The 26,882-nt window shown below is 44.7% G+C and overlaps 1 protein-coding gene across 1 annotated transcript in view; it reads right to left on the bottom strand.

Annotated features, from left to right (window-relative positions):
- Positions 1 to 13,430: 13,430 nt before the first annotated feature.
- Positions 13,431 to 26,882, bottom strand: part of FAF1 (Fas associated factor 1) — a 433,472-nt gene continuing 420,020 nt past the window's right edge. Inside the window, exon 19 of the mRNA XM_044674693.1 lies at positions 13,431 to 13,690. Coding sequence (XP_044530628.1) covers positions 13,607 to 13,690 — 84 coding nt within the window. The 3' untranslated portion in view covers positions 13,431 to 13,606. The remainder of the gene's footprint in view (positions 13,691 to 26,882) is intronic.

The following is a 26,882-nucleotide window of genomic DNA, read 5'->3' as shown; positions in this document are numbered from 1 at the left end:
GTTTGTTGAATTAAATTGATTACTGAAAATATAATGTGGGACTCTTCACAATTAAAAGGGGACAAGGTGGCCTCTAAGATACCCCATCTCAGTTTCTTCTTCTGTAACGTGGGGACAAGAACAGTGTACTGTGTACTTCACAAGGATGTTCTGAATACCCTCACTGCCTTTATTAAGCACCCACTGTGTACCCACTCTAACCCATTCTCCTCTTAGCTGCCAAAGTAACTTGCTTAAAGGATAGGTGTGACTATATCACCCCTGATCAAGAAACTCTAGTGGCTCCCTTTTACCTACAGAATTAAATGTGAAGTTTTAGGTTTGGCATGAAATATTTTCCACAACATAATCTTTTTCTACGTTTCCAGTTTCCTCTCCTTGACTCCTTTTTCATACATTCTATGATCTAGAAACCCTGACCAGCAGACGATCCCTCAAACAGGACGCCCTACCTCCTGTGGATGCCCTTGCAGTGGCTGTCCTCCATCCCTGGAATGCCAGGCCCCCTCTTACCTCGTTTGTCAGTTTTCCTGTCCAGTTTCTGTTTGTCTAGTTTCTCTAAGACTTAGCTCAAAGCTCACCTTCTCTAGGACTTTCTCCATCTTCCCAGCTACAAATGTCTCATCTTTTGAATTATCTTCCATATAATCTGTATGTATCTTGTTTGAACCAAGCTATTCACCTTTTCTTCCCATCCAAATGCATAATCTTTGAAGGCAGAGACTGTTTTTCACCTTTATATCCCCTGTGCTTAGAACAGTGTCTGGCTGGCACACAGTAAGACACATAGCCACTTATTATTGAACAGTTTCAGGGAACATGACCCTTGATAGATGAGAAGAAAGCTGACCCTGGATGGAAGAGCAAACTGGCACTGGCTGATTAGAGGCAAGCTACAAGGAGGATTCCATGAAGACAGAAAGGACATCAAGGCGTTTTCTACTTGTATGAATCACCACGAGTGAGGGTACTTATTCCAGAGATTCTGTGTGTATTTGTGGAAGCTTTTCAGCCTCCATTTTTACTATGCCATTTTATTAAATGTTGTTGCTTTGAATTTGTGTCTACTGGATGATGGGAAGCACACTGGTGGGGGCTCATGACCTGTGGTTTTTTGGAGTGCAATCCCATAGAACGCTCCCCTGGCACTTAGGAATACTAGTCCTTCTCTGGGGATCCAAGAATTATGTTTGTAGATTCAGGCAGTAGTCCAGAGGGAATGCTACAAAGAAATGATTTTAAAATTTAACATGAAAGAGAAAAAGGTCACAACTTATACTATTTAAAGCTGCTTTTAAGAAAGGCTGGGAATGACTCAAGAGTGAGTTGAGAGATGGTTATTTTTTGAGAAGTCCTGATTACTTCTAGAGAAAAACTGATTGACGGTGGGAGAATTTCTTTACTTATTAACAAATTATACAAGGCTTGTTTTAATATTTCATATATCAGAATGTCTGGTATCCACAAGAGAACTCAGCAAACAAGTTAAAAATAATTAAATACAGTGACTACAACAATGACAATGAAAAAGACCACCACAACAATATAATCAAAACTGAATGCTGTGAAATTACCAATATACTAAGCTTGACCCCAAGGAAGAGATATAAGAAGACACTTCACTCTGCTCCTTTGTAGAAGTGGGGGTCCATGGGTATAGAATACTATATATGGCATCAGATTTTTTTCCCCCAAGTGTTAGTTGGTTTTGCTGAAATTTTTTTCACTCTTTCGTCCAAGGGACGGTTCTCTCCAACAACTCGTCAAGCCCTTTTGCAGTGACCTCCAGTAGGACCTCTAGGTCAGTGTGTTCCACTTTGGGATGACTCTTGTTAGTTTTTTCCTGACCTCAAGACTAAATCTGTCTCTTGGACACTTCTCCCACCATCCCACCCCCATCTCCCTCATTGCTACTGGTTTGGTTTCAGTGGGTAGATAATAAGAATTAAGAATGATAAGAATAAGAGAACTGCTCCCGATGAGCTCCAATATCCCAACTGCTGATAACCTGCTGAAGCTATTGCCAGGGATCTCTGAAATAATAGCAATAAGTTTGGAGCGTCTTCAGAAAATTTGCAAAGCATTTTATATCCATCTCATTGAAAGATTGTAGAAAATGGGAAATATGCTGTAAGCCTGCAACAGAGTACACACTCCCCTTTACACATGGCCAGCTATATAACCAGGGATGCCAATGGGCCCAAGGGATATTCAGCAAGGTAGGGTCCACTAAGGCTCTCTGATGCCTCATGTCCTGAAGATGACTCTGGGCTCCCACGGATGCTACATACACAGTCCCAGCTCTGGCTTTGAGTCTAGGTCTTAGGACGGGCAAAGGGTCTGGTAGTTGGGAATGAGGCTGGCCAAAAAAAGAAGCTGGACTTCAAGCATCTTGTGAGAACATCTCTGAACAGGCTTCCTTAGAAAGAAGTGAGCTCCCCATTGCTAGAGATTTTAAAAGTGTGGAGGGCGTTGGGATCTGAACCAATGTGGGGATACAATCATGGATCAGTGATCATTTGTAGAGGAGCAGAAGCAGGAGGATAGATTTGGGAACTTTAGGGAACAGGCTTAGCTCAGGGACTTGCTGAACACCAGGCCAAATCAAACAGGCTGGGGTGGGATTCCTCACTGAGCTCTGCCTCCCTATTCCCTCCCATGGCTCAGAGCTCGAAACCATACAGATTATCTTGTGACCACCGTTCCCATCCGCCTGGTGAGCAGGACAAAGAGACCAAGTTGTAGCTGACATCTAGCCTGCATGGAGAGCCCAGAAAGATGTCTGGGTAGGCTTTCATTGAGTTCACTGAACCAAAGAACCTTCAAGTTGAAAGGAACTTCAGAGGACGTCCATCCTGAACCCCACAGGCATAAGAATGCCCTTTACAACATTCTACACGAGCGAAGTCAGGAATGTCCAGCTCTTGTTAAGGATTCCCGGAGATGGAGAGCTCCCTATCTCTTGAGAGCCCACTTCTCTTGAGGAGATCTCTAATTGTTGAGGAAGACCTCTTCTTCCTCTGGGTGGGGAAGGTTGGGCAGGCAGGTGAGTGGTCAGTAGGCAGCAGGTAGGCAATAATCAGCGTTTATTAAGGCATTACTGTATACCAGCCATCATGCCATGAGCCAGGGACACTTATACAAGCAATCTGCCCTGAAGGAACTTATGTTCTGATGGGAGACAATAACACAGGGAAGCATCAGGCAGACCTCCTCACTTCTTGGCCAGACTTTAGCTCCCTTATAGATTTCTCCTCTTCTTTTCTTATGCTCAGAGCTGTCACATAATAGAATGAGTTTCCTTAGGACAGGAGTGCCACTGAGCTAGAACAAGAATCCCTGTGGGTCAAGTTTTAAAAGGTAATATTCTCTGTTTTATTGTATTTTTACTAGTTTTGTTAAATATTTTCCATTTGCATTTTAATCTGGATCAGGTCAAACTTGGCAACAGTGTCAATCAACTATACATGGCCTTTCTGACTTCAGAAGGCAAGTAATGAGCTTCCCATTGTTAGAGGTTCTGAAGCAGAGGACATTTAGTATCAGGGACACTGCACTGGTGGGGGCCTTGGGTCAGGTACTGACTGATGGCCCCTCTAGTTTCAAGGTTCTAGGATGCTATGATCTCCACCAGTCACTGTTTCCTGCTCTGGACTTACCCAGGGAACAGTGCGTGTTGGGACCAGAACATAAACACTATGAGAAGTGCAAGGCCCTCATTTGTATTTGGCATTTAAATGAGCTTCCTGAAGTTCTACAGATAGTAGCAGAGAGCCAGGATTGGAGCCTGGATCCTTTTGCTCCAAGGTCATTATTTCCAGGGCTATAGACTTCCTGTATCCTGTTTGTACCCAGACTCCTCGGGTACATCCTTTGGGGTACAATCTCTGCCCCATCCTCATGGAAGCAGATGCCTGCAGAGCTAGGTCTCTGCCTTTTAGTAGCTATAAACACCACCAATGGATTTAGAATTAGGAGACAGAGCAGGAGGGATTAGTTAGTTTAAACTCCTTACTCTACTCCTAACCAAGGACCTGCCCTAGCATCTTCTGCCTTGGAGCCAGGACCTCCCAGGACTGTCTGCCCAGTCCAGGATTGCCCATCCCTGAACTGGCCCATCCTAGCTCCAGTCTCTTATTGTGCTGGTTCATTCTGTGTACTTTCTTAATATCACTTCTTCCAGGCCCCCTTCTCTGTGATCTCATGCCTTCCATCTCTTGCTGATCATTTCCTGCATAATGTCCAGCCTTCAGAAGGAAAAGGAGTAGGGTCTTCAGTCTCAGGCCACAACCTTCTCTGGTTCATTCTCTGGCTTCAGGAGTGGCACCTTCCATTCAGTGGTGAACATTCTCAGACCTGTCATACCTTCCACATCCCTCTCAATCCAATTCCTTCTTTCCATCCCCAGAGTTCCAACCAAATACCACTCAGCCCTTCCACTGTCCCCTTTGGGATGCCGATTCAATAGACAACAAATTTCTCTTCCTTTCAAGTCTTTTCCTCTTCTCATCCCTTCTGTCTTCTAGCTGTTTACTGAACTCCCATGGATTATCTCTTTCCCAATGATTCTTAAGCCTGACACCCCCCCTGATGACACAGCCTCCCTGGCCACCCTTCCAATACTGGAGTCAATACTATAACTCATTACCCTCAGCTCACTGGTCCAGGTGGAGGAGTTGCAATGTTTCTTGCTCTTAATGGCCAGTTCCAGGTTCTCCCCCTACCTCTATCACTAAGTAATCTCTCCTCTGAGGTTTATGCAATTTGTATCTAGTAGAGCTCTGCCAGAATCCTGGTGGCTGTTGTCTGTGGACCTATAGATCACTCATTTCTTTACTTTTTCAATGAGTTCTGTTTCTGGCTTACAGTACTGAATGAAGGTGGAGAAAAACATGCAACCACTCTAATTAGGTCCACTACAAATTTGTCACCCAACTTCAACTGAGCCCTCACTGCTGCTAGGCAATCCTACATCTCCTTATTCCACTCATATTCTCCCACTCTCCACTGACTTTTCTAAACCTCTTCATCTTTCCTCAAACCTCCCATGACACCCTTCTTCCCTCCATCTCGGGTAAAACCTTGCCTCCTCTTCTACAGAAAAAACTGAGGCCATTCAGTGTGAGCTCAGCCTTCTTCCTTCTTCATCTCCTATCACTCAAATCCTTTCTGTCACTACCTCCTTTACCCTTCTCTCACATGATGAATTGTCCTGACTCCTTACCAAAGCAAACCCCTCTACTTGTACAATTGATCCCATACCTTCCCAAAGGATTACTCCTGTCATGCCCACTCTGTCCATTATATTTAATCTTTCCCTATCTACTGACTCCTTCCCTTCTGCTTACAACCATGAGGTTATCTCCCTCATTCTGAAAAAAACATCACTTGATCCTTCCATCCCCACTGGCTACCATCCTTCTATCTTCTACCTTTTGTGGCCAAATTTATTGAGAAGTCCATAATAAGTTAGGTGCCTCTACTTTCTCTCCTTAATCCCTTATAATCCAGCTTTTGACATCATCATTCTACTGAAACTGATCTCTCCAAAGTTGTCGACAATCTCTTAGTTGTCAAATCCAATGGCTTTTCACCACTCAATTCTCAATTTCCTTGACCTCCCTGAAGTCTCTGACACTACTGATCACCCTCCTCTCCTTGAGACTCTCTCTAGATTTTTGGGACACAACTCCCCTTCGATTCTCCTCCTACCCTCTAACTGCTCCTTTGTTTCCTTGGCAGTACACTCCTCCAGATCATGCTCACCAACTGTAGTTTGTCCCTCAGGGTTCCATCCTAAACCATCTCCTTTCTTTATACTACTTTACTTGGCATGTTTATCAGCTCCCCTAGATTAAATTATCTCTATACCAATGATTCTTAAATTTACTTATTTTGCACTAACCTCTCAGGTGACCTTCAGTCTTGAACCACCTTTCAGACATCTCAAGTTGGAGTATCCAGTGGACATCCTAAACTCAACATGTCCAGAACGGAACTCAGAATCTTTGCCCCCTAAATCATTTCTCCTCCCTTCTAAATGGCCAACCTAGGAGTCATCCTGGATTTCCTGAGCTCTCACCCCGCCCCCCCCATATCCAATTTATTGCTAATGCCTATTGATTTCATCTTTACAGCTTCTCTCATGTCACCCTCAGACTCAGTGGTTCTCTCTATCTTGCCTCCAGGATCAAATACAAAATCCTTTGCTCGCCCTCCTCCCCCACTTCCACCTTTCCAGTCTTCTTACATCTTACTCTCCACCACGTACTCTTTGGTTATGACATCGGCTTGTGGCTCTTCCACAAACAAGATACTCCATCTCTGGGCTCTGGGAATTTTCTCTTGCTGTTTCCCATACCTGTAATGCTCCGCCTCCTTAATTCTGGCTCCTAGCTTCCCTGAGGTCTCAGCTAAAATCTCATCTTCTACAGGAAGGAAGCCTTTCCCAATTCCTCTTAATTTTAGTGTCTTCTCTTTTAAAAGGGGTTTCTGGGTCAGTTAGTGGCTCAGTGGCTAGAGAGCCAGGCATGGAAATGGAAGTACCCAAGTTCAAATCTGGCATCAGATGCTTCCCAGCTGTGTGATCCTGGGCAAGTCACTTAACCTCAACTACCTAGCCCTTATTGCTCTTCTGCCTGAGAACCAATGCTTAGTATCAATTCCAAGATGGAAGGTAAGGGTTTTATTTATTATTTTTAATTCTTACCTTCTGTCTTAGAATCAATACTGAATATTGGTTCTGAGGCAGAAGAGAAGTAAGGGCTAGGCAATGGGGGTCAGAGTCACACAGCTAGGAAGTATCTGAGGCCAGATTTGAACCCAGGACCTCCTGACTCTAGGCCTAGATCTCAATCCACTGAGCCACCCAGCTGCCCCTCAAAGGTAAGGGTTTTAAAAAGTTGTTTCCTATTTACATTGTATATAGCTTATTTGTACATATTCGTTTGTTGTCTCATTAGAATGTGAACTCCTTGGGGGCAGGAACTGTCTTTTATTTCCTGAATCCCCAGTTCTTAGCACAGTGTCTGGCACATAGTAGGTGCTTAATAAATGTTTAGCAACTGAGATGGAGTCTAAAAGAAAATGAGAGAATTGCATTTGAAGGTCTCTCCTAGCTATAGACAGCTATCACTAATGATGTCAGGGTCCCATGCTGTTAATGTATAATGACGAGGATGAGGAAGATGAACGGCTTCATCTCTTCCTATATGATGCTGAAAATGTCAAATTTCCTGAGCCTTCATGTCTTCATCTCTACGATAGGGGTAGAAATACTGACTCAGCTCTTCATCTCTTGCAGGCCATGCTCTTAGAATATCTTCAGTGCCCCAGTGGGCTTTATACAAAGGCAAGGACAGTAGTCTAGGCAGGGGATCCAACTGGGAGACCGAGCCCTCCATCCCTTTTTTTTTTTCTACATGCCAGCCTGGGGTAGATTGGCAGCATTTGGAGGGACTAGAACTCCTTGGCCTTGGGACTAGGAAAAAGTTAGAGAGTCAGGCTTCAAAAAAGGTGCTGTCCCAGAGTGGAATGTGCTTCCTCAGGAGAGAGGGAGTCTCCTATCATTTGAGCAAAGGCTGGTTGACCATCTGTTGAGGTCTGGGTTGGGCTTGATGCCAGCTCTGAGCTTCTGGGATCCTGGGACGAAGAACATTCTGGGGCCAGTCCCTGGGGATTGATGGGTAAAGTGCAAAACAAGATTTAGTAGGCAGAGCACTCAGCACAGGGAAGCCAAATTAGGAAAGGGTTAGGACAAATGAGATGTTGGATGGTGGCCTCATGGTCAGTTAAGACCCTGTCTACTGAGCCATCCATGACATGACAATGATCAAGGGACAGAGAATCCCAGACCCTCAGAGCCTGGGAGAAGGAACATCAAGGACCATCTTCTCCTCCAAATCATCCCTGAATAAGATTTCCTTTACAATATACCCAGGATGTGGTTAACCAGCCTTTGCTTGAAGACCTCAGGGAGGAGGGGGTGGGCAGGGAAAGGAGGAAATTTCCTACTTCCCAAAGTCACCTGTTCCATGATTGGAAAATTCTTCCTTACAGAGTTTTTCCTGAATCTGCCACTTGCCTCAGTTGGTTCTGGTTCTGCCCTCTGGAGGCAAACCAAGCAAGTTTAATTGCTCTTCCAATGATCACCCCTTCAAAAATTTGAAGACAGCTCTCCTGTCTCCTCAGTCTCCTCTTCTCCAGGTTCATTCATGCCAGCCCTCGTTCATTCCTTTAGTTCTCACATGGTGTGACCCCAACCTTCCAGCTGTAGGCTCGTCATAACGCATCCTTCCCTCACTCAGCTCCAGCCAGAATAACAGGGTCTGGAAAAAGTGTGCAGTAACACATCATGCCACTGGATTGGTGAGGTGGCTTTCTGTTAATAGGGTCAGACCTTGATTTAAAATAGATGTTCTTTGGAAAGTGGGATGACTGTCCCATTGGCCTTCAAACCTGGCCCAAATCTTAGAATGTAGAAGGTGTGGTGTTGACTCCAGCCCTCAAGATAGCTGAGGCTCAGGTCTGGAGAATAGCTCAGAGGACAGAGGAGAATGACATGATGTAATTAGACTGGAATTAAGAGGTCTTTTAAAGACACACCAACCTTCTGAGGGTGCTGCTTCTGGCCCTTTCCTAGTGGGCAGAGCAATCATGTTCCTCCTAACGTCTCTGTGGGTCCTCACTCGTGAGCTGGGGAGTAGCAAGAACAATTTACACTATAACATCGATATCGTAAAAAATGAACAGTTTTGAGGACTTTTAAAGACAGATGAAGAATGAAATGAGCAGAACCAAGAGAACAATTTATATAATAACAACATCACTGTTAAAACAAACAACTTTGAAAGCTCTAAGAACTATGATCAATACAATGACTGTTCATGATTCCAGAGGACTGAGGATGAACCATGCTATCCGTTACAGAGATGTGACAGAATTAGGGTGTAGAATGAGACATATATGTATTTTTGCATACAGTCATTGAGGATATTTGTTTTGCTTGACTATTCATCATATTTCTTACAAAGAATTTGTTTTTCTTTTCTTTTTTTTTTTTTCCAGTGGGGTGGGAGAGAAAATAGATTTGTTAATTTAAAAAAAAAAAAAAGGCATGTGTGTGTGTGCTGAATGTTGCATGCACTTTCGGATGAGGTCATTGTATTATTAGTTTTACTTAATTGTTTGGTTACCAGACATCCTCTTAAGGTATGGGAGTAATGGGTAAATGTTTGTAATGTAAACTTCAGTGGCTCCCTATCACTTTCAAGATCAAATATGAAGTCCACTGTTTGGCATCCAAAATCCTTCATAACTTGCCCCCAGCGCCACTCCCAGCCCCTCAACTTTTCCCCCTACCTACTTTATGATCTAGGGAAAATGTCCTTCTCAGTGTTCTTTGAAAAAGACACTGAATCTTTTGATTTCAGGAATTTTCACTAGCTGTCCCCAGGGTCTGGAATGTTCTTTCCCTACTTCCAGGCTTCTGTAAAGAACCAGCTAAAATTCTACCTTCTGCAGGAAGCCTGTCCCAATCCTCTGAGATTCTAGTGCCTTCTGTCTGTTGGTATTTCCAATTTTTCCCACCTATAATTTGTACAGAGCTGTTCAGTTGTCTCCATTAGATTGTGGACTCCTTAAGGGCAGGGACTGTCTTTTGTCTTTCCTTGTATCCTAGTGCTTAGTACAATGCCTGGCAGGTAATAGATGCTTAATAAATAAATAATTAAAATCAATAAAGCATTTCTTTTTGAAAGAGCAAGTGGCCAAATCCCTTTCTCTACTTGTAATCGAGAGGCTTCTATAGCTTGATTATCAAGATAGACTCAGCTGGGCCCTGATGGTTGGGAGACTTGCATCTTTCAGGATATTGTTAATAATTAAGCTGTACTTTCAATTTATAGAAATTGTTGACGGATTTGTCCTGGCTTCCCCACTACGTCCAGTAGCTTGCTAGTTTTCATTAAATCTCTCCCTCTCTATGAAGTAAAATTGTGTTTGTTTTGTGTGGTTCGGCCAACCGATCATCCTATCGCCTCTGTCCTAAAAGACTCCAAGTTGCAGGTTGGGAAAAATGGAGGGTAGCTGCAGCCCCAAATCTATTATCTATGGGAGTTCAGTGGCCTTAATAAATCGAGTGGAGAATTTTAAAAAGGGAAACGTCTTTCTGACTGATAGACAGCAGTTCCCTCAGGTGCTACAGAGTGGTGTTAGGAATGACCCAGCCCTGGGGGAGCTTCTGAGGTTGCCTCTCCCGGGTAAATTGGCTTTACATGTACATACAGCAGGGTGGGTCTCCTGAAGAAATGTAAGACGTAACAGCAGTATATTAGAGTTGGGAGGGTCCTCAGAGGTCCCCTAAAGATCAGCCTATGCCTGAACAAAACATACTGGAGGTCAATGGCCACCCCATGTCCATAGGAAGACCTCTAGGGAAGAGGGCTCGCTCCCTTGGGAAGCAGTCCATTCCAGCTGTGGGCAGCTCCCACTGTTGGGAGGTTTTTCCCGACATCAAACCAAAATCTGCCCTTCCCACACACCTGGCTCCTAGTTCTGCCCTATAGGCCCAAGCAGAAAAAGCCACATTTTCATGGAAACCATTCAAATGCTTAAAGGTGGCTCTCCTGGCCTTCTCCCAGTTGGAAGGCCCTATTGGGTGACAGGAACGTGCAGCCTCTCCCCTTTGGGACGGTCCCTTTTTGGTAGGTGGGCGAGGTGTGCGGCAGGACCTGGTCCTCTCAGGTGAAAGAGGGAGAAATCTCTTCCCATCATGTGCTCTTTTACTTTTGCCATAATAATAATAATAATAATAATAATGATGATGATGATGATGATGATGATGATAATAACAACCACCACCACCACAACTAACACTTCTATGGTGCTTACTGTGTGCCAGGCACTGTACTAAGTGCTTCACAATGATTACCTCATTTGATAACTCTGGGAGGTAGGTGCAATTATTTTCTCTATTTTTAAAATGAGTGAAATTTTGAGGCCGATGGGGGCTAAGTGGCTTGCCTGGAGACCCAGAGCAGGTTAGTGTCTGCGGCTGGAGTGGAGCTCAGGTTTTCCTGGCTCCAGGCCTGGTGCCCCCCCATTGTGCCCCCCAGCTAAGCCCTCGCTTTCTTCCAGGCTTGGCTCAAATACCGTCCTTGGGGGTCTTTCCTGATGGCTCCACCAAGCTACTTTGCATTTACTCTGTGCTTCTACGCCCGCTTCCCCGCTAGAGCGCAGACCCTCGAGGGCAGGGACTGCTCCTTTTCGTCTCTATCCCCAGCACTCAGCCCTGCTGGAAGGAGGAGCGAGTCCGGGGACAGAGAAGCCCGCTCTGGGGGACGCTCCCTGCCTGATTTAACGGGAATCTCATGGCCGCATTCTTGCGAGAATGTCCAGCACCCCACGGGGATGGGAGGAGTCAGGCCATGGTTCAGGCGTAGTAGGTAAAGTACATTTTAGTAGCAACTTTAGTGTAACTGCAAATTTATTTTATGTTTCTAATGTCACCGAAAAGGTACAATTTAGGAACGCCAAAGTCCCATTCTGCTACATTAAAAAACATAGTTCCATAAAAAAAACGCCCTCATTCAGCTCCAAGTCTGGATCAACACAATAAGGTGATGAAACGCCGGGGTGGTCCACCCTGTCAGACGGTGCCTTGGCACGGCAGGGCCGCAAAGCAGGAGCTTCGGACATCCCACCTTCCGCGGGGACGCGACGGAACCAAAGAGCTGCGAGGAGGTCCCGGGCCGGACGAGAACTCTTGACACTCAAACACGAAGCGGGGACGGCACGAAGGATACTCTGTGAACACGAGGGAGGCCGAGGCACGCCGGAGCCCCGCTGCAGCAGGCGGAGGGAGAGGAGGACCCCGTGGGCGAGTCTAGACGAGAAGGGGCAGGCCGGGCCGGAGCCGGGCGATGACGTCTAGAGCTCGCCGGTCGGTCGAAGGGCAGAAGAGGACGATGCGAACGTTTGTACACTGTAAGCGGGTCACGCTGTGTCTTCGGGAAGTGGAAACCCCTTGGTTTGGGGAGGCGGAGAAGGGTCAGCAGCAGAACGCTTCCACTCCCCGTCTGCATCGCCACGTCCCCTTCTTGCGGCCGGGGCCGAGCGGGGGGCGGCTCCCGCCTGAGAAAGCTCTCCGGGGGCTTGGAAGAAAGACTCGCGCCTCGGCTCCGCCAACACCTGCCTCGGGCCGAGGCCAGGACCCCGGCGGCGTGATGGTGCTGGCCGAGGCTGGCCGGAGAGCCTGCAGGAGGGAGAGTTTTCTTTGGAGTGGAAACATTCCGATCAGGCCCTCGGCTAGCGGGACTTTCATAAAAAGATGTGGAAAAGTATCCGGGACTAAAAAAAAGTTTGAATCACAGCAGATGCTTGGCCAGCGCGCCCGGCTCCCGACCCTCGAGCCTCCCATCAAATGAAGCGCACCCGGGGCTCGTCCGGGGGCCAGACACGGACGTCTTCCGAGCGGAGCAGAAGCAGACGCGCTCTGGATGCCGGACCCGCTTCTCGTCCGTGCACTGCTGGGCCGAGCCTCAGACCTCCTGGTCACACCGTGTGTGCGCTAAGGCTGTGTGTGCACGTTGTTTGCTGGTGACACAAACAAGTACTTCTGAACCCTGGAGCAACGAGTGAAGGAAGAAAAGAGAACCGAGGGGAGGGGGCGGGGAGGCCGGGGGGCCCGTGTCCGTCCGTGGCCAGCACCCACGGCTTGTGTTCAGGAGCTCTGACCCACGGGGGCCTTCCGGGAGTGGCGCGTGCCGGGGGGTGGGTACGGGCGGCCTTCTCAGAGCATTTAAATATTCACATCATGCACAACTGTGGCAGGTTCACACACTGCAACATAATGGAAAAGACTTTCTACACTGAATCAGGAGGAGGGTCCAAAGCAGAGCTGGAAAATAAATATCTTGCATATATCTCAAACTCTATTCTTCAAACAAAACCTTACACCCCATCAAAGAAGTCAGAGAGGGGACTGAGGGAAGTCCAATGCCTTCATCTACACACTGTTTGATCTCTGAGGCGGAGAACAGAACATCCCGTGGAGATCTTGGGTGGAGGTGGGTGGGTGGGATTGTTCTCGGGCCTCCTGAACTCAGGTGACAAAGTCAGAATTCAGACCTGGAGATGAAGCCAGATGCATGGGTTAGGGTTCGGGCTAGAGGCCTGGCTCGATGAGACGTGGCAAAGAGAAAGCATCCTAAATGGCAGGAGGGACGACGGCCTCATCTGAGACGTGGCGGGGCACAGGGCGGGGGGAGGCTGGGGCCAGAAGCATCAGAATTCTACTAACAATCACTCACATATGAATGGTGCATTAATTCTAGGGCAAATGCTGCAGGGGCTGGGCTGGGACAGTGTTCAGGGCAGAACATTCTCCTCTGCTCGTGCTGCACGGGCTGAAAACATACTCATGGATGGGAAACTTTATGTAGCTACGTTTATTATTCTTTCCAAGATTCTTGCAAGAGGCAGAGAGATGTGAGACACTGAGTGGAGCTGGGTGGAAGGGTGGGGCGGTTTGGAGAAGAGAAGCCTTTCTCTTGACTTGGGGCCGCAGGCCTGCCGAGGAACGGCCAGTCTGGAGGTCAGCTTCCCGTTATTCCTTTGCTTCCAGGAAAAGGGTTTCTTGAGGAAATAGGTTTACCTCCAGTAATGACTTGTTGGGATCCAGCTGGGTGACCTGGAACGAGAGAAGACACAGGTTAAGAGGGCGACAATACAAGCTGATATTTCTATCACACCCACAAGTTTATGATGATTCTTCTTCATCCTGTGAGGTAGAAGATGTTATCTCTGTTTTACAGAAGAGGAAACTGAGGCTCAGAGAAGGGAGTGATTGCTGGGGAAAGAGGTGGCCTAGGGTGTTCCGCCTAGCTAGGAGAGGGTAAAGCCAGGGTTTGACCAAAATCGTACCTCCTGGTCCTTTCAAATGATGCTTGCACAGTAAGCTCCTCATGGGCATGGCTCAGTGGTAGGGCCTCAGGGAACCACCATGTAACTGGGCCCAGAATGGCAAATCTGATTAATACACTATTTCTCCAAAGAGAATTCTGTTCTTGTCCTGACCGCTACGACTCTCCCCACCAAAATCCAAAGCTCCCCATCGGGTGTCCTCCTCACAAGGCTCTCCCCAGATATATGAAGAACCTCTTCCCTCAACCCAGGGAAACACAGAAGCTCCTACTGACAACTGAGGCCTTCCAAACACCCCAGGCCCAGTCCAAGGTCCTAATACCATACTAAATACCATACTTGGTCTTGGTAGATCTGCAGTTGGTTTGGTCTCTATGGCAAGCAGCGTCCTATCGCCGATGCTCACATTTGACATTTATGTTTCACTGCCTGCTCTGGAGGGCAGATTCCCCCAAGAATGCACACAATTCCCTGTGCCACCCATTCTCCTTTCCTGTCAAGAACCTATCTGCTCTCCTATAACATACCTCAGTTCCTATTAAAGTAGCACAAGACACATTAGCTCTTCTGGCTTCTGGGTGACATTCTTTCCAAGACCAAGTTTGGCACTCCGGAGCCTCCTTGGTCTGGGGCCACCTGATCTTTGCAGCCTTCGTGTGCTTTATGTTTGTGCCAAAGTGCACTGCTCCCCAGTCCCTGGGTCCTTCTTATTCTGTTTTCTCTGTACACCTCTCCTGGGAAAGCCATGGCCTCTATGAGCTCTCTCCATTGAATTTCCACCCACCCTTTAATGCCCAACTCAAATGCCATCTCTTCCCTTAGAACTCAGCACTGTCAGAACCTCTCTAATAAATGTGTAATGTGCTTCTGTGTATCACAGTTAACTGTGTCTGTGCTGTCTGCACCTTCTAGACTCTAAATTCCAAGAGGACAAACAAACTTGGTGGAAACATGGCTAATAAGTTTGAATAATAATTTGGGGCCCGGTCGAAGAAAGCCTTAAGTGCCAGGCTAAGGAATCTGGCCTTTATCCTTATGGCCAGAGGAAATGCCTAAAGGTTTCTGAGCAGAGGACTGGCAAAATTGTCTTGGCATATACTACACCAAGGGGTGAGGACAAGACCTATGATTTCATTGGCATACAGGAAACTCTCTCTTCTAATACAAGTGGCTGCTCCAACTCTGCCTAGACAGAGAGCTGGAACTTGAACTGAGGTCTTCTTGACTCCAAGACCTTCTTTACTGATACTATATTGCCTCTTGGGTAATGGGAGAGGGAAAAGACCTGAGGTAAAGAGATCTGTTTAAGAGAAAATCAAGAAAGTAAAGGCTAATGATAACAATTGTTCTTAGGTACCTAATTACCCCATTACTTTATAGTTCCCGTGCGCCCAGATTTTTAAAGGGCTATAGAATGCAAGCATGTTGGGTTGGTCATGGAGTAAGAGAGAAGGCAAGGTCATAATCCTGTGGGTTCCAGTGGGATCCATGAGATGTGAAAGGAATCAAAGGAAAGTTTTTGGCTGTTGAGTGGTCCATCATTGAAGGATGAATACAAAGACATGGACAAGACTTTAGAGGCTGATAAATTGCAGAGAGGTTGGGACCTGTTCAATGTTTTTTATCCATGATTTGGAGGTAGGTATAAATCGCTTACTTATCAAATTTACTGATGAAAAGAAGCTTGGAGGGATAGCTAAAATGCCAGATGCTAGGGTCAGGATCCAAAAAGACATAGCTTTGTTAGAATGGTGGCTCAAAATTGAAGAAACTTCTTCAGTACACTTGTTGATGTATTGAAGACTACATCTCATTTCTGTGGGTGCTCCTTCTATCAGTGAAGATCATAAGGTGTCCATGGTTTCTTATCCCACGAGATTCTTGTCTCTTCTTCCATTGGTGAGTTCCTCACAGGGACTCCATTTGGGCGAGGGGCTCTCCTAATTCTGCTTCTGACTTTCTGTACCATAACACGGTACCCTTGCTTTGGTACTTCCTCCACTTCCCCACCCTAGTTTCTCGGTTCTATTTTGTGTACAACCCAAGTCCTCTGAGGGCAGGGACTGTCATATTGGTACCATCAAGTTTAGCACAGAGCATTAAATAAGGGATTATGATCATGACTGCTTTCCTGCGAGTCCTCCATGTAATATGCAGTAGCCTGGGTCCTCCTGTCCTCCTGTGAGAGGCCAGGTCTGCCTCCTTCTCCAAGTAAACATTTTTTTGGGGATATCCCTGACACTACTCCTTGCACACAAGTTATCATTAGAATTATGCTGTAGCCATCACTCATCTCTCCACTGCCTGCTGGATCACCTGTAACTTGGAGTCTTTAGAGTGTGGTGCTCTGACATCTTCAACCATAGAGCATCATTGGGAGAACACTTGTTTAAAAAAAAAAAGTTTCTGAATCAATAAGCAGTTTGGGATTACTAAAAGTACTATATAACTTTCCCCCAAAAATCCAGCTTATTCTCTTCCTCCTTGTTTCATCTTAACGTATGCGTGAGATATGCTAGAGAGGAGACTGTAATAGATTCCCTGTTGGAGAAGAAACTTTAAGGCTGCGTTTTGATCTACTGAGTCAAAACTTTTCTGAAATCAACAAATCACACGTATATTCATTATGAATTTGCAAGAAGATATGAGCAATGAAATATTATTCGATGGAATATCTTTTCTTGGTGACTTTGGGCACATGGTAATCTGCCAGATCCTTTATTCACTTCTATAAGAAAAACGTAGGAATTATCTTTCCATTTAGCTGCAAGCTTTTGTCATTGCCTCCTTTCATTGATCAAGAAACTATCAGTACTGATGTGATTCAATTATTCCAATATTATGCCAAGTTTCTTTTTTCTTTTCTTTTTAAAAATTCTTACTTTCTCTCTTAAAATATATACCAAGTGTTGGTTCCAAAGCAGAAGAGTGGCAAGGACTAACCAATTGGAGTTAAGCGACTTGCCTAGGGTCACACAGCTGGGAAATGTCTAAGGCCAGATTTGATTCCAGGACCTCCCATCTCTGAGCCTGGGTCTCTATCCACTGAGCCACCTACCTGCCCCTCCAAATTGCTTTTCACTGGACAAACTCTATTCTAAGTACTTCATCATTTTTTATTCCCTTCTATCTTGCTCAGATATGTTAATTTTTAAAGGTTTCTTTTGGCTCCCTTCTGAATTAAGGGCGTTTCATCAATAATGCTTCAAAGTACTTTATCCCAGTGAAGGTGTAACCCCCCACCCCGTCCCCAAAACAAACAAACAAAATCCACAGTTTTTAAGAGTTAAGTTATTTTTTATGGTAAGCCTTCATCTTTTGCCTTATGGAATGCTGTATTCCAATATTTCCTGGCTTTTATTGTAGTAGCTTCCAAGCCTCATGTGATCCTTGACTGTGATTTCTTGGTTCTTAGATGCTTACAGTATGTTTTCTTTGACCTGAAAGCTCTAGATGTTGGTGATGATATCTTTCAGGAGGTGATTAACGGATTATTTCTATTTCATTCTGACCTCTAGTTCTAATAGATCTGGGCAGTTTTCATCTACAATATAACAAAATATAGTATCTGAATTTTTTTTTGAGGGTGGTGGTAGTCATGGTTTTCATAGAATTTGAAGGTTCTTAAATAATCTGTCCTTGATATTTTTTCCCAGACCACTTGTTTTTATAGTAGATAATTTTTTTTCATTTTTTCCAGTTCTTTAATTTTATTATAACATTTGTCCTACTGAGTCACTCAATTCTATTTGTTCCATTCTAGTTTTTCAGGAAGTCAGTCTGGGTAAGGTTTTCCACTTTCTGTCCTAAACTATTTATTTTTTTTTTCCAATTTTTTCCTTCAGGTTTTGTATTTTATGTGTAATTTCATTTTTGTTATTACTTGCTTTATTTCTTCTAGTTGCTCTAGTAATCCTTGGGGCCAGAAAAGTCATTGTCACCCTAAGGTTTGGCTCTTCTTGTAGTTGTTGTGGAGTTACTTTTTTCTTCTGGGGGTACCTCTCAGGCATCTCTTGGCTCAAAATATTTCTTCAGAGTTTGGGGCTTTCTTCTTCCATCTTCTGCTTCAGTTCCTGATGTGGTACTTGGTGTCAGGTTCAGCTCTGTTCCCTCTCACATTCTTTCATGGGATGGTCAGGCCCTGTTTGATTCTGATTTCTGTTTGCTGGGCTCTTGCCACTAACCTCCATCTTTCCTGGTGTGCCTGAGTTCAGGATGCTGGCAGGTTACAGGCTCCTGTGATTTGGTTTAGAGTAGTAATGTCATTGAGAGACTCCCTGGAGCAACTCAGGTTGGCTTGCTGTGGGCTTTCTTTTAGCCAGTGTTGCCTGCTTTGGTCCCCGCTTGTCCTCCTGTCTTCACTAAGACTGATCAGAACACTGAGTTTTCCAAAATTAAGAAGTTCCATGACCACTCACTTTGGGCATTAGAGATCTCTCTCTTCTGAGGTGTTGTAGTTATAGTGAGGGGAATTACCCCGTCTCCTAAGGACTCCCTAACTACTCACTTCGTACTTCCTTATCCCTAGGACAGAGGGCTGCAGCTTTCAGCTAGTCTTTGGTTTCAGTGTGGACAGGCTTCTACCAGACATCTCTTAGCTGTGTGACTCTAGGCAAGTCACTTAACCCCTATTTCCTAGCCCTTACTGCTCTTCTACCTTGGAACCACTACACAGTATTGACTCTAAGATCAACGGTAAGGGTTTAAAAAAACCAAAATGGCATAGAGTCAAGCTCTCCCACATATACTTCAGCACCAGACCAAATAACAATGAAGAAACCCAAAGAAAAACTGTAGGAAAGCACCTTGAACCAGTTCAGGACTGCACCCAGACAAAGCAAACAAACAAAACAGAAGCCTATGGGGGACCCCTCCTCTAGGGAGATCTGTTCAAGGACAGGTGAAAAAGCTAGAAGCCTGCCTGCACTGAAATCAAAGATTCTCCAGCTGAAAGCTGCAGCCCTCTGTCCTAGGGATAAGGAAGCATGAAGTGAGTAGATAGGGAGTCCTTAGGAGGCTACTGCTTTTCTGCCTTGGAACCTATAACACTATATTAATTCTATACAGAAGGTAAGAGTATTTAAAAAATGCTTTTTCATCCATTCATTCATTCAATCATTTTGACCACATGTGGAGTATTATATTTAGTTCTGTGTACCATATTTTACAAAAGACATTGACAAATGGGACCATGTCCAGAGGGCAGTGACCTCTAAGTGGAATGGAAACCATGGCAGAAAAGGATCAGTTGAAGCAATGGGGATGTTTAATCCGGGGAAGATTTAGGGAGAACATAATGAGCACATTCAAATATATGAAGGATTTTTCACATGGGAGTGAGATCAGACTTGCTCTGCTTCGCCCCAGAAATAACACTAGCTCTGAAAGACAGAAATTATAGAAGTAGATTTGGGCTGAACATAGGGAAGAACTGCTAACAATTAGAAATGTCTCATTATTATGGTACAAGTTGCCTTGGGAAGTAGTGAGTTCCTCATTGTCAAGCAGAGGATGCTTGCAGCTTTGATACCTCAAACCTGCTTGTTTGAGGGTATGTGATAGAGATAACTCCTATCCTGGTACAGACACAGCTTGGACTGACTGCCTGAGATCCCTTCTCATTCAAGAGATTCTGGGATTTTATTATTGCAGTGGCAGAGGGAGTCCTTGCACAGAGGCAGTCATGGCCCCATCAAGGGAACAAGAAGTCAGCTCCAAAGGGTGTTGAGGTTGGATGGTTTGGATGAGAAGCCTTGCTGATAAGGACCTCATTACTTTCTCTCCTGACTCACTGTAAGGTACCCCGAGAACCCCATGGCTCTTGGGTAGAAAGGGAGACTGCCCTCTAGGAAAGCTACTCTTGAATCTGCTCAAGCCTGCAACTAATTAGATATGCTCTCTTCTCAAATCTACACCCCACTCCCCATGGGCCAACCTGGGCATGGCACAGCAGAAGTGTGTTGGCACCACTGTCTCTGTCAGGGAGGGCTTGGGTTAATGCACACTATCTTCCACACTGTATCCAGATGGAAACTGGCTGAGCTCAAATTGGGGGATGGGAACTGGGGGCACCCACAGGAGACATCTCTTTCCTCAAACCCCCTGGCTGCCTGGTGACTGTGAGCCCAGAAGGCCACCCCATCCAACAATTCTCCTTCTTGGGCGGTAGAAGTCAGCAGCAGGCCCTGCAGCTGATCGGGGTATCTGTTTCCACCCTCTCTGCCAGCCCCCCCCCCACCTTCTGCTTTCTAACTCACGGGGGGCAGCCCCCTCTGCAAATGTTTACACCCTTCGCCAATTACCCGACAATATGGCTCCTGCTTCTGTCAACAAACAAAGCTGTTGCTGTTTTGTTTTAGCTCCTTGGCATTTTCTGTTCATCTGCTCTCACCATTGTTCCTAATTAACATGCCAGAACTCCAACATCGCCAACTTGGTTATTTGTAGGCTGTCGACAGAAGGCTACCAGGCAGAGGACAGAAATCTGTGCTGACCAGGAAGTGGCTAAGCCTGCCCCAAATGACATGTAAGGAAACTGAGGCTGAGAGATGTGGCAAAGCCCCATCCCAGCGCAGGCCCCTTGCTAGAGCTACACCCCCCAACATTATCCACCGTCCTGAGTGGCAACAGTAATGACTCTAGAGGCACAGAGGGCATCTACGTGTGCAGAATGCTTTGCAGACCATGGCCTATTTGAGCCTTACCAGAACCCCCCTACATTGTGAAACAGGAACAAGAGTTATTCTCCCATTTTAAAGATGAGGTTCCAGTGTCTGAGGGGAGATGTGAGCCAGGTCCAGCCCAGGCATTGGGCAGCGTTAGCACCACTCATCTCACCTTAGAATTAGGAGGAGAGAGCTGAGGGAGAGGGCCGTGGAGTCAGGAGACCTGGATCCAAACCCCAGAACTCTGCCACTGACTTGCTACACAATCTCTGACAAGTCCTTTCTTTTCTCTAGGCCTCAGTTCCCTCCAGAGGCCTTTGGAGCTAGGTCCCTCTTGGCCACGAGAGCTGGTGAATTGGTCTCTGAAAAAGCCTCCTCTGCACTGTCACTGACGCCTCCGCCTTGGTGTTGATTCACTGCAAACACGGCTCCTTCCCTGGAGGCCCAGCTGGCAGGGGCTTTTCATCAAGTGATAAGCACTTGAGTTTTCACTGAAGGATATTTGAGACAAGAATCTGCAAGTGAACTGTTACCAGCTCCATCTTTGCCCTGTTGGATGGGGCTGGCTGCTCTAGCAAGGGGAAGACAATGGTTGAGCAAACACTTCCTGACCACCTTGCCATAGTGATTCGGCATTATTAAGGCACTGTAAAGTTTGCAAACACTCCATAGTCACGATTTCATTTGATATTCATGACCACTCAGAGGCATGTACTAAAACTCCAGCTATCCCCATTTTACAGTGGAAAAAACTGAAGCTGAGACTAGCCCAAGGCTCTCCAGCAAGTCAATGGCAGAGGTGAGCTGGAATGTGAACCAAGTCTTTGGGAAATCAGGCAGATCAACTGCCCCCTCCATCCTGCCTCGCTCACTATTCAGGGTTCTGTCCGAAGCTCTCCTTGGGGTAGACAGAGATGAATGAGGCCCAGAGCACTGCTCTCTTGTAGTACACATTTTGGCAGGACTTACATCTCAGTCCTGTCTCTTATCGCCTATGTTATCCTGGGCATAAATTGGCCTTCTCTGGATTCCAGTTTCCCTGTTGATAAAACTGGGGGTGGGAGCACTGGACTAGATGGTCTCTAGGTTTCTTCCAGTCCTAACACCTCTAGGCTTTGTTCCTACAATCTCTCCTCACATATCCTATATACTAGAGTCAAGCTGCATCCTCACCACCCTTGGGTTCTTGTTTCTTTGCTGGTTGAGAAATTTACATAAACCCCCAAACCTCCACATCAAACATCATCTCCTCCAGGAAGTCTTCCTTGAATCTTTCCCTCCTCCTATCTCATGGATTAGGGGCAAGAGAACTTTAATTTAGCTCCCTCATTTTTTCATGCTCTTCACAGTCCTCCCCAATCTCCTCCACTTTCTAGTTTGATTTCACTTTTCCTCCTTTTAGTACAAACAAATGGTCAGACAGGCTCAGCTGACTCAGGAATAGGCAAGGCAAACACTTCCATGGAACACACTGGCATACTGGCACTGGGGAGGGGAGGAAGGGGAGTACATGGACAAAGCTTTGGGGAAACAGGCTGAGTGAAACCTTTATCTCCCTTACACTCCTCCTGCCTAGTGATAAAGAAAAACAACTAGGCAAAAGCATATGGCACAAGCCTATCTGACAATGCAATGGTATTCTGTCCAAGGAGTTGCCCATGTTTCTACCATGAGGAAGCAGAGATGTTTCAATATCTCTTCTCTGGAGCCTACAGGGGTTTTTCCATTACTAAGAGCTTAACTATTCCTCTTTGAAAGCTTAACTCTCAAACACCTAGGAATTTCCTCCCAGATTTCTCTGCTTGGAAACAGTCTTCCTCTCAGATCCCACCACCAGGGTCCTTTGTTTGCCCCATTTAATTCACTCATCTGGCATTACTTCATACTACCTTAGGTACCTTATATGCCTCCCCTTTGCAAAGAGATCACAGAGTACTTGACAGGGTATGAAACAGGTCCCTGTAAGAGGAAGGTCCTGCTGTTGTTACTGTCTTTGTTTCCTATAGGATATACTTGGGCTCAGCAAACAGCCAATAAGTGTCAGAGGCAGAATCTGAACTTTGGGTTGGCAGTACCGCTGTATCAGACGAACCTAGAGTTAAGAAGATCTGAGTTTGGATCTGGCCTTGGACACTTACTAGGGGAGTAACTCTGGGCAAGTCACTGAACTTCCCTAAAACCTCAGTTTCCTCCTCTGTATTAATAGCACTTACTTCACAAGGATGCTCTGAGTATCAGATGGGATGACAAAATACAAATGATAGCTACTGCTATTACAGTTGTCCTTATTCTTTTTTTTTTTTAATTCCCACAAGGCATTTCACATACTAGGCATATGATAGCTATTGATTGAATATTAAATTTTAGGCTAAATGGCCACATTTTCAGAGAGCCCTTGTTAAATACTGGAGAGGCTGGAGAACTGCCACTGATACCTAGCTGCTAGATGACTAGGGCAAGTTTTTCTTTCAGTGCCCCAGAAAATTGTCTAAGACCTTGAGGTTATAAACCTGTGGCAGAGTTGCACTGCAAAAGCCAATTCTCTAATACCCATGACTCTGCACAATGGAACTCATAGGATGATCTGCCTTCATAAAAAAAAAGAATGGAAAAAGTGGAATGTGTTCAAAGGAGGGGAACCACCATAGTTTAAGTATAAGGGAAGAGGGTGATACAAAATCACAATTATACACAATTCATGCCTTCCTGGGATTTCTAGCCTAATAGGGGATCATTTTTAAAACTGTTGAAGGAACTGGAACATATTATATAGGTCAGAAGGAGAAAAGACTGGGAAGAGGAGAAGCACATAGCCAGTTTGGATTGCTGTATTTAAGTACTTAAAGAGTTGACACACAGACAAGGAATTTAAGTTATTCTGTATGGTCCCAAGAGGAAGTACAAGAAAAAAAGGGGGGAAATTACAGGAGGCAGATTTCAGCTTGACATAAGAAATAACAATTATGGCTTTCCAACAAGGAAACAGACTTGTGTGAGTGACAGGAAACTCAGCACTCAAAGTATCGAAGCCCAAGCTGGATTTTATGGAAAGGTTTTCTGAACTAGTAGCTGAGGTGAATGGGGAAGGGTGGAAGAAGAAGGTTTGAGTTAGATATCTACTAAGGCCCCCCTCTAACTAAGATCCCATGATCAGAGGAGTCCCAGGCTCTAAGATTTTAAGATTCATTAATTCTCTGATATCTTCTCTTTATTGTCAAGAAAAGCAAAAGCTCAGTATTTTAAACAGGGACTCTAGAAGCTTTCTCAATATATACAGAAATAAAGCAAAGCTGTTCCTTTTCTTGTATGTCATTTGGTATGGTTTGAGAAATAATAGTAATAATAACAGGACAAAAGAAAAGAAAGGCATAACAAAATGCAAAGAAGAGATAATCCTTGCTATCCTTGTCTGTATGACAGTTTACTCAGAAGTCCCTAGGGCAGTGATGGCAAATTTATGCCACAAGTGCCAAAGATGATATGCAGAGTGCTCTCTGTGGGCACATGGCCACTATCTCATCCCCGCTGAGTTCATTACTAGAAAGGGAGAGGGACTCAGAGCTACTCCCTTCCTCGTCTCCACTGGGCCTGATGACATTTTTCCACATTACCCACCCCTCTGCCCAGCAGCCCAATGGGAGAGCACAGGGGGGTAAGGTAGGCAACTCACAGGGGGCTGAGCTGAAGGGGAGTAGAGTGTTTAGGCCACTCCTTTCCCCCTCTCTACATTTGCTGAGGACATTCCTCACTTCACCTGCCCCTCTGCCTAGCAGCCCAATGGGAGCACTTCCTCACTTATGTGGGGGAAGGGGGGGCAGGGAGTGCCCAGTACTTGGTGGGGGTGGTGGGGAGAGGCATGGCACTATGTCTGGTGAGTGGGGTGGGGGCGGGGCCTGGCACTCCATCTCTAAAAGGTTCACCATCATTGCCTCAGTGAATCAACAAAGACATCGAGACAATACCTTCAGAAAAGTTTCAGACTAAAAACCTCTGCCACAAAAATCAACAGCATTTTTATATAATAATAACAAAACCCAACAGGGCATAATAGAAAGAGAAGTTTCATTTAAAACCACTACAAAGTACACGAAATACCTGAGAATCAGTCCACCTCAAAGCACATTCAATATCTGCATAGGTACAATTAGAAACTCCTTAAAAAAACAAAGAATGCTTACTATAACTAGAAAGATATTTAGCAGCCATAAGATCATGCATACCCTTAAACCCAGCAATACCACTACTAGATCTGTATCCTAAAGAGATCAAAGACAGGGGGAAAGGACCTACTTATACAAAAATATTTATAACAGCTCTTTTTGGAGTAACATAGAATTGGAAACTGAAGAGGAATCTATCAATTGGGTAATGCCTGAACAAGTTATGAAGTTCAATGGTAATGTAATACTATTATACCATAAGAAATGATGAACAAGGCAATAACAAAACAAAACAAAACAAAACAAAACAAAAAAACAACCCTGGAAAGAATTATATGAAGTGATACAAAGTGAAGTGAACAGAACCAGGAGAACATTGTACACAGTAACAACAATAATGTGTATGATGGTCAACTGTGAATGTGAATGACTTAACTATTATGAGCAATGCGAGGACCCAGGACAACTCCAAGGGACCCATGACAAAAAAGGCTATCCATGGGGCAGCTGGGTAACTCAGTGGATTGAGAGTCAGGCCTAGAGACGGGAGGTTCGAGGTTCAAATCTTGCCTCAGACACTTCCCAGCTGTGTGACCCTGGGCAAGTCACTTGACCCCCATTGCCCATCCTTACCACTCTTCCACCTAGGAACCAATACACAGAAGTTAAGGGTTTAAAAAAAAAAGCTATCTACTACTGTAGAAGGAACAGAGTCTAAATGCAGACTGAAGCCATACTTCACTTTTTCCCTCCATTAATTTTTTTCTAGTGTAAGCAATATGTGTCTTCTTTTACAGCATGATGAACATGGAAATATATATTATATGATAACATATGCACAACTTATATTTACCTGAAAGGAAGAGAACAGGGATCACAAAATGTTAGAAATTGGTTATTAAAAATTATATGTATATGTAATCTGGGGGAAAAAAAAAGATACTTGTTTCCAGACTCCCTGCCTTTACACTGAGTGTCTCTCATCCCAGCAATGTTCTACTATCTTGTCTCCACATCCTGGATTCTCTGGTTTCCTGAAACTCACATCCCACTATCAGCCTGAGATCTTTCTAGTTTCCCCTCAAAGCCAGTGTATTCCCTCTGAGATTACCCAGTTTATATCTTGTTTGCACATAGTTGTCTGCATGTAACCCCACCCCCCCACATTAGATTGCACATTCCCTGAAGGCAGTGACTATTTCGATTTTTTTGTACCCCCATATCTAACACAGCACTCAGCACATAGTACGTGCTTCATAAATGCTTGGTGACTTGATTAAGGAGAAGCAGTGCTTCCATACTACAAGTTATATCTAAGGTAGAGATCCTCAAAATAATTTGATATTGATTAAAATTTTAAAAAGCAGATTAGTGCTAAACAATGAAGAACATGAAACACCTAATTCTATAACTCAAGTGTTCAATACTTGAAAACCTAAATTATTTAGGAAAGAATTCAACATTTGATAGGATCTGGGAAAAAACTGAAAGCCTGGGAAAAAGTAGGTTTGCATCAACATCTTATATGTCACAATTCAAATAATCACAATGGATATGTCATTTAAACATTAAAGATCATATCATAAAAAAATTAGAAGAGAAATATCTGATATGCACTTTAGCTATGGCTAAGGGACGAGTACTGAACCAAACAAAGGCAAAAGGCAGATACAGGTGAAATATAGATAATTTTGATTTTGATTAATTATTTTTGAATGAAATTAATGCATTGTGGCTAAAGAGTTGAATGATATAAAAAACATTTGTATCAGATTTCTCTGATTCTACCATTCAAAATATATAAACAAAGAACGGAAATATATAACCCAAAGCTGTTTCCCAGTAGATAAATGATCAAAAGAGTTTTCAGAAATGCAAATCAAAACATTCTTGGGATTTCACCCCACATTCAGCAAAACTGACAAAGATGCCAAAAGATAGAAATAGTCACTGTTGTAGAAGAGATGGAAAGACACATAAACAAGTACATTGTTGGTGGAGTTGTGAATGGCATAACCATTTTGGAAAGGAATTTGGAATTATGAAAAGAAAATGACTAAAATGCCTACACACACACACACACACACACACACACACACACACACACACACACACACACCCCCTTATCTTCTGT

This window comes from Gracilinanus agilis, chromosome 4 (assembly GCF_016433145.1).
Source record: "Gracilinanus agilis isolate LMUSP501 chromosome 4, AgileGrace, whole genome shotgun sequence".
In the NCBI taxonomy this organism is placed as follows: Eukaryota; Metazoa; Chordata; class Mammalia; order Didelphimorphia; family Didelphidae; genus Gracilinanus; species Gracilinanus agilis.
Note: the sequence above shows the minus strand (reverse complement) of the source record. Positions and strands in the feature narration are given on the sequence as shown.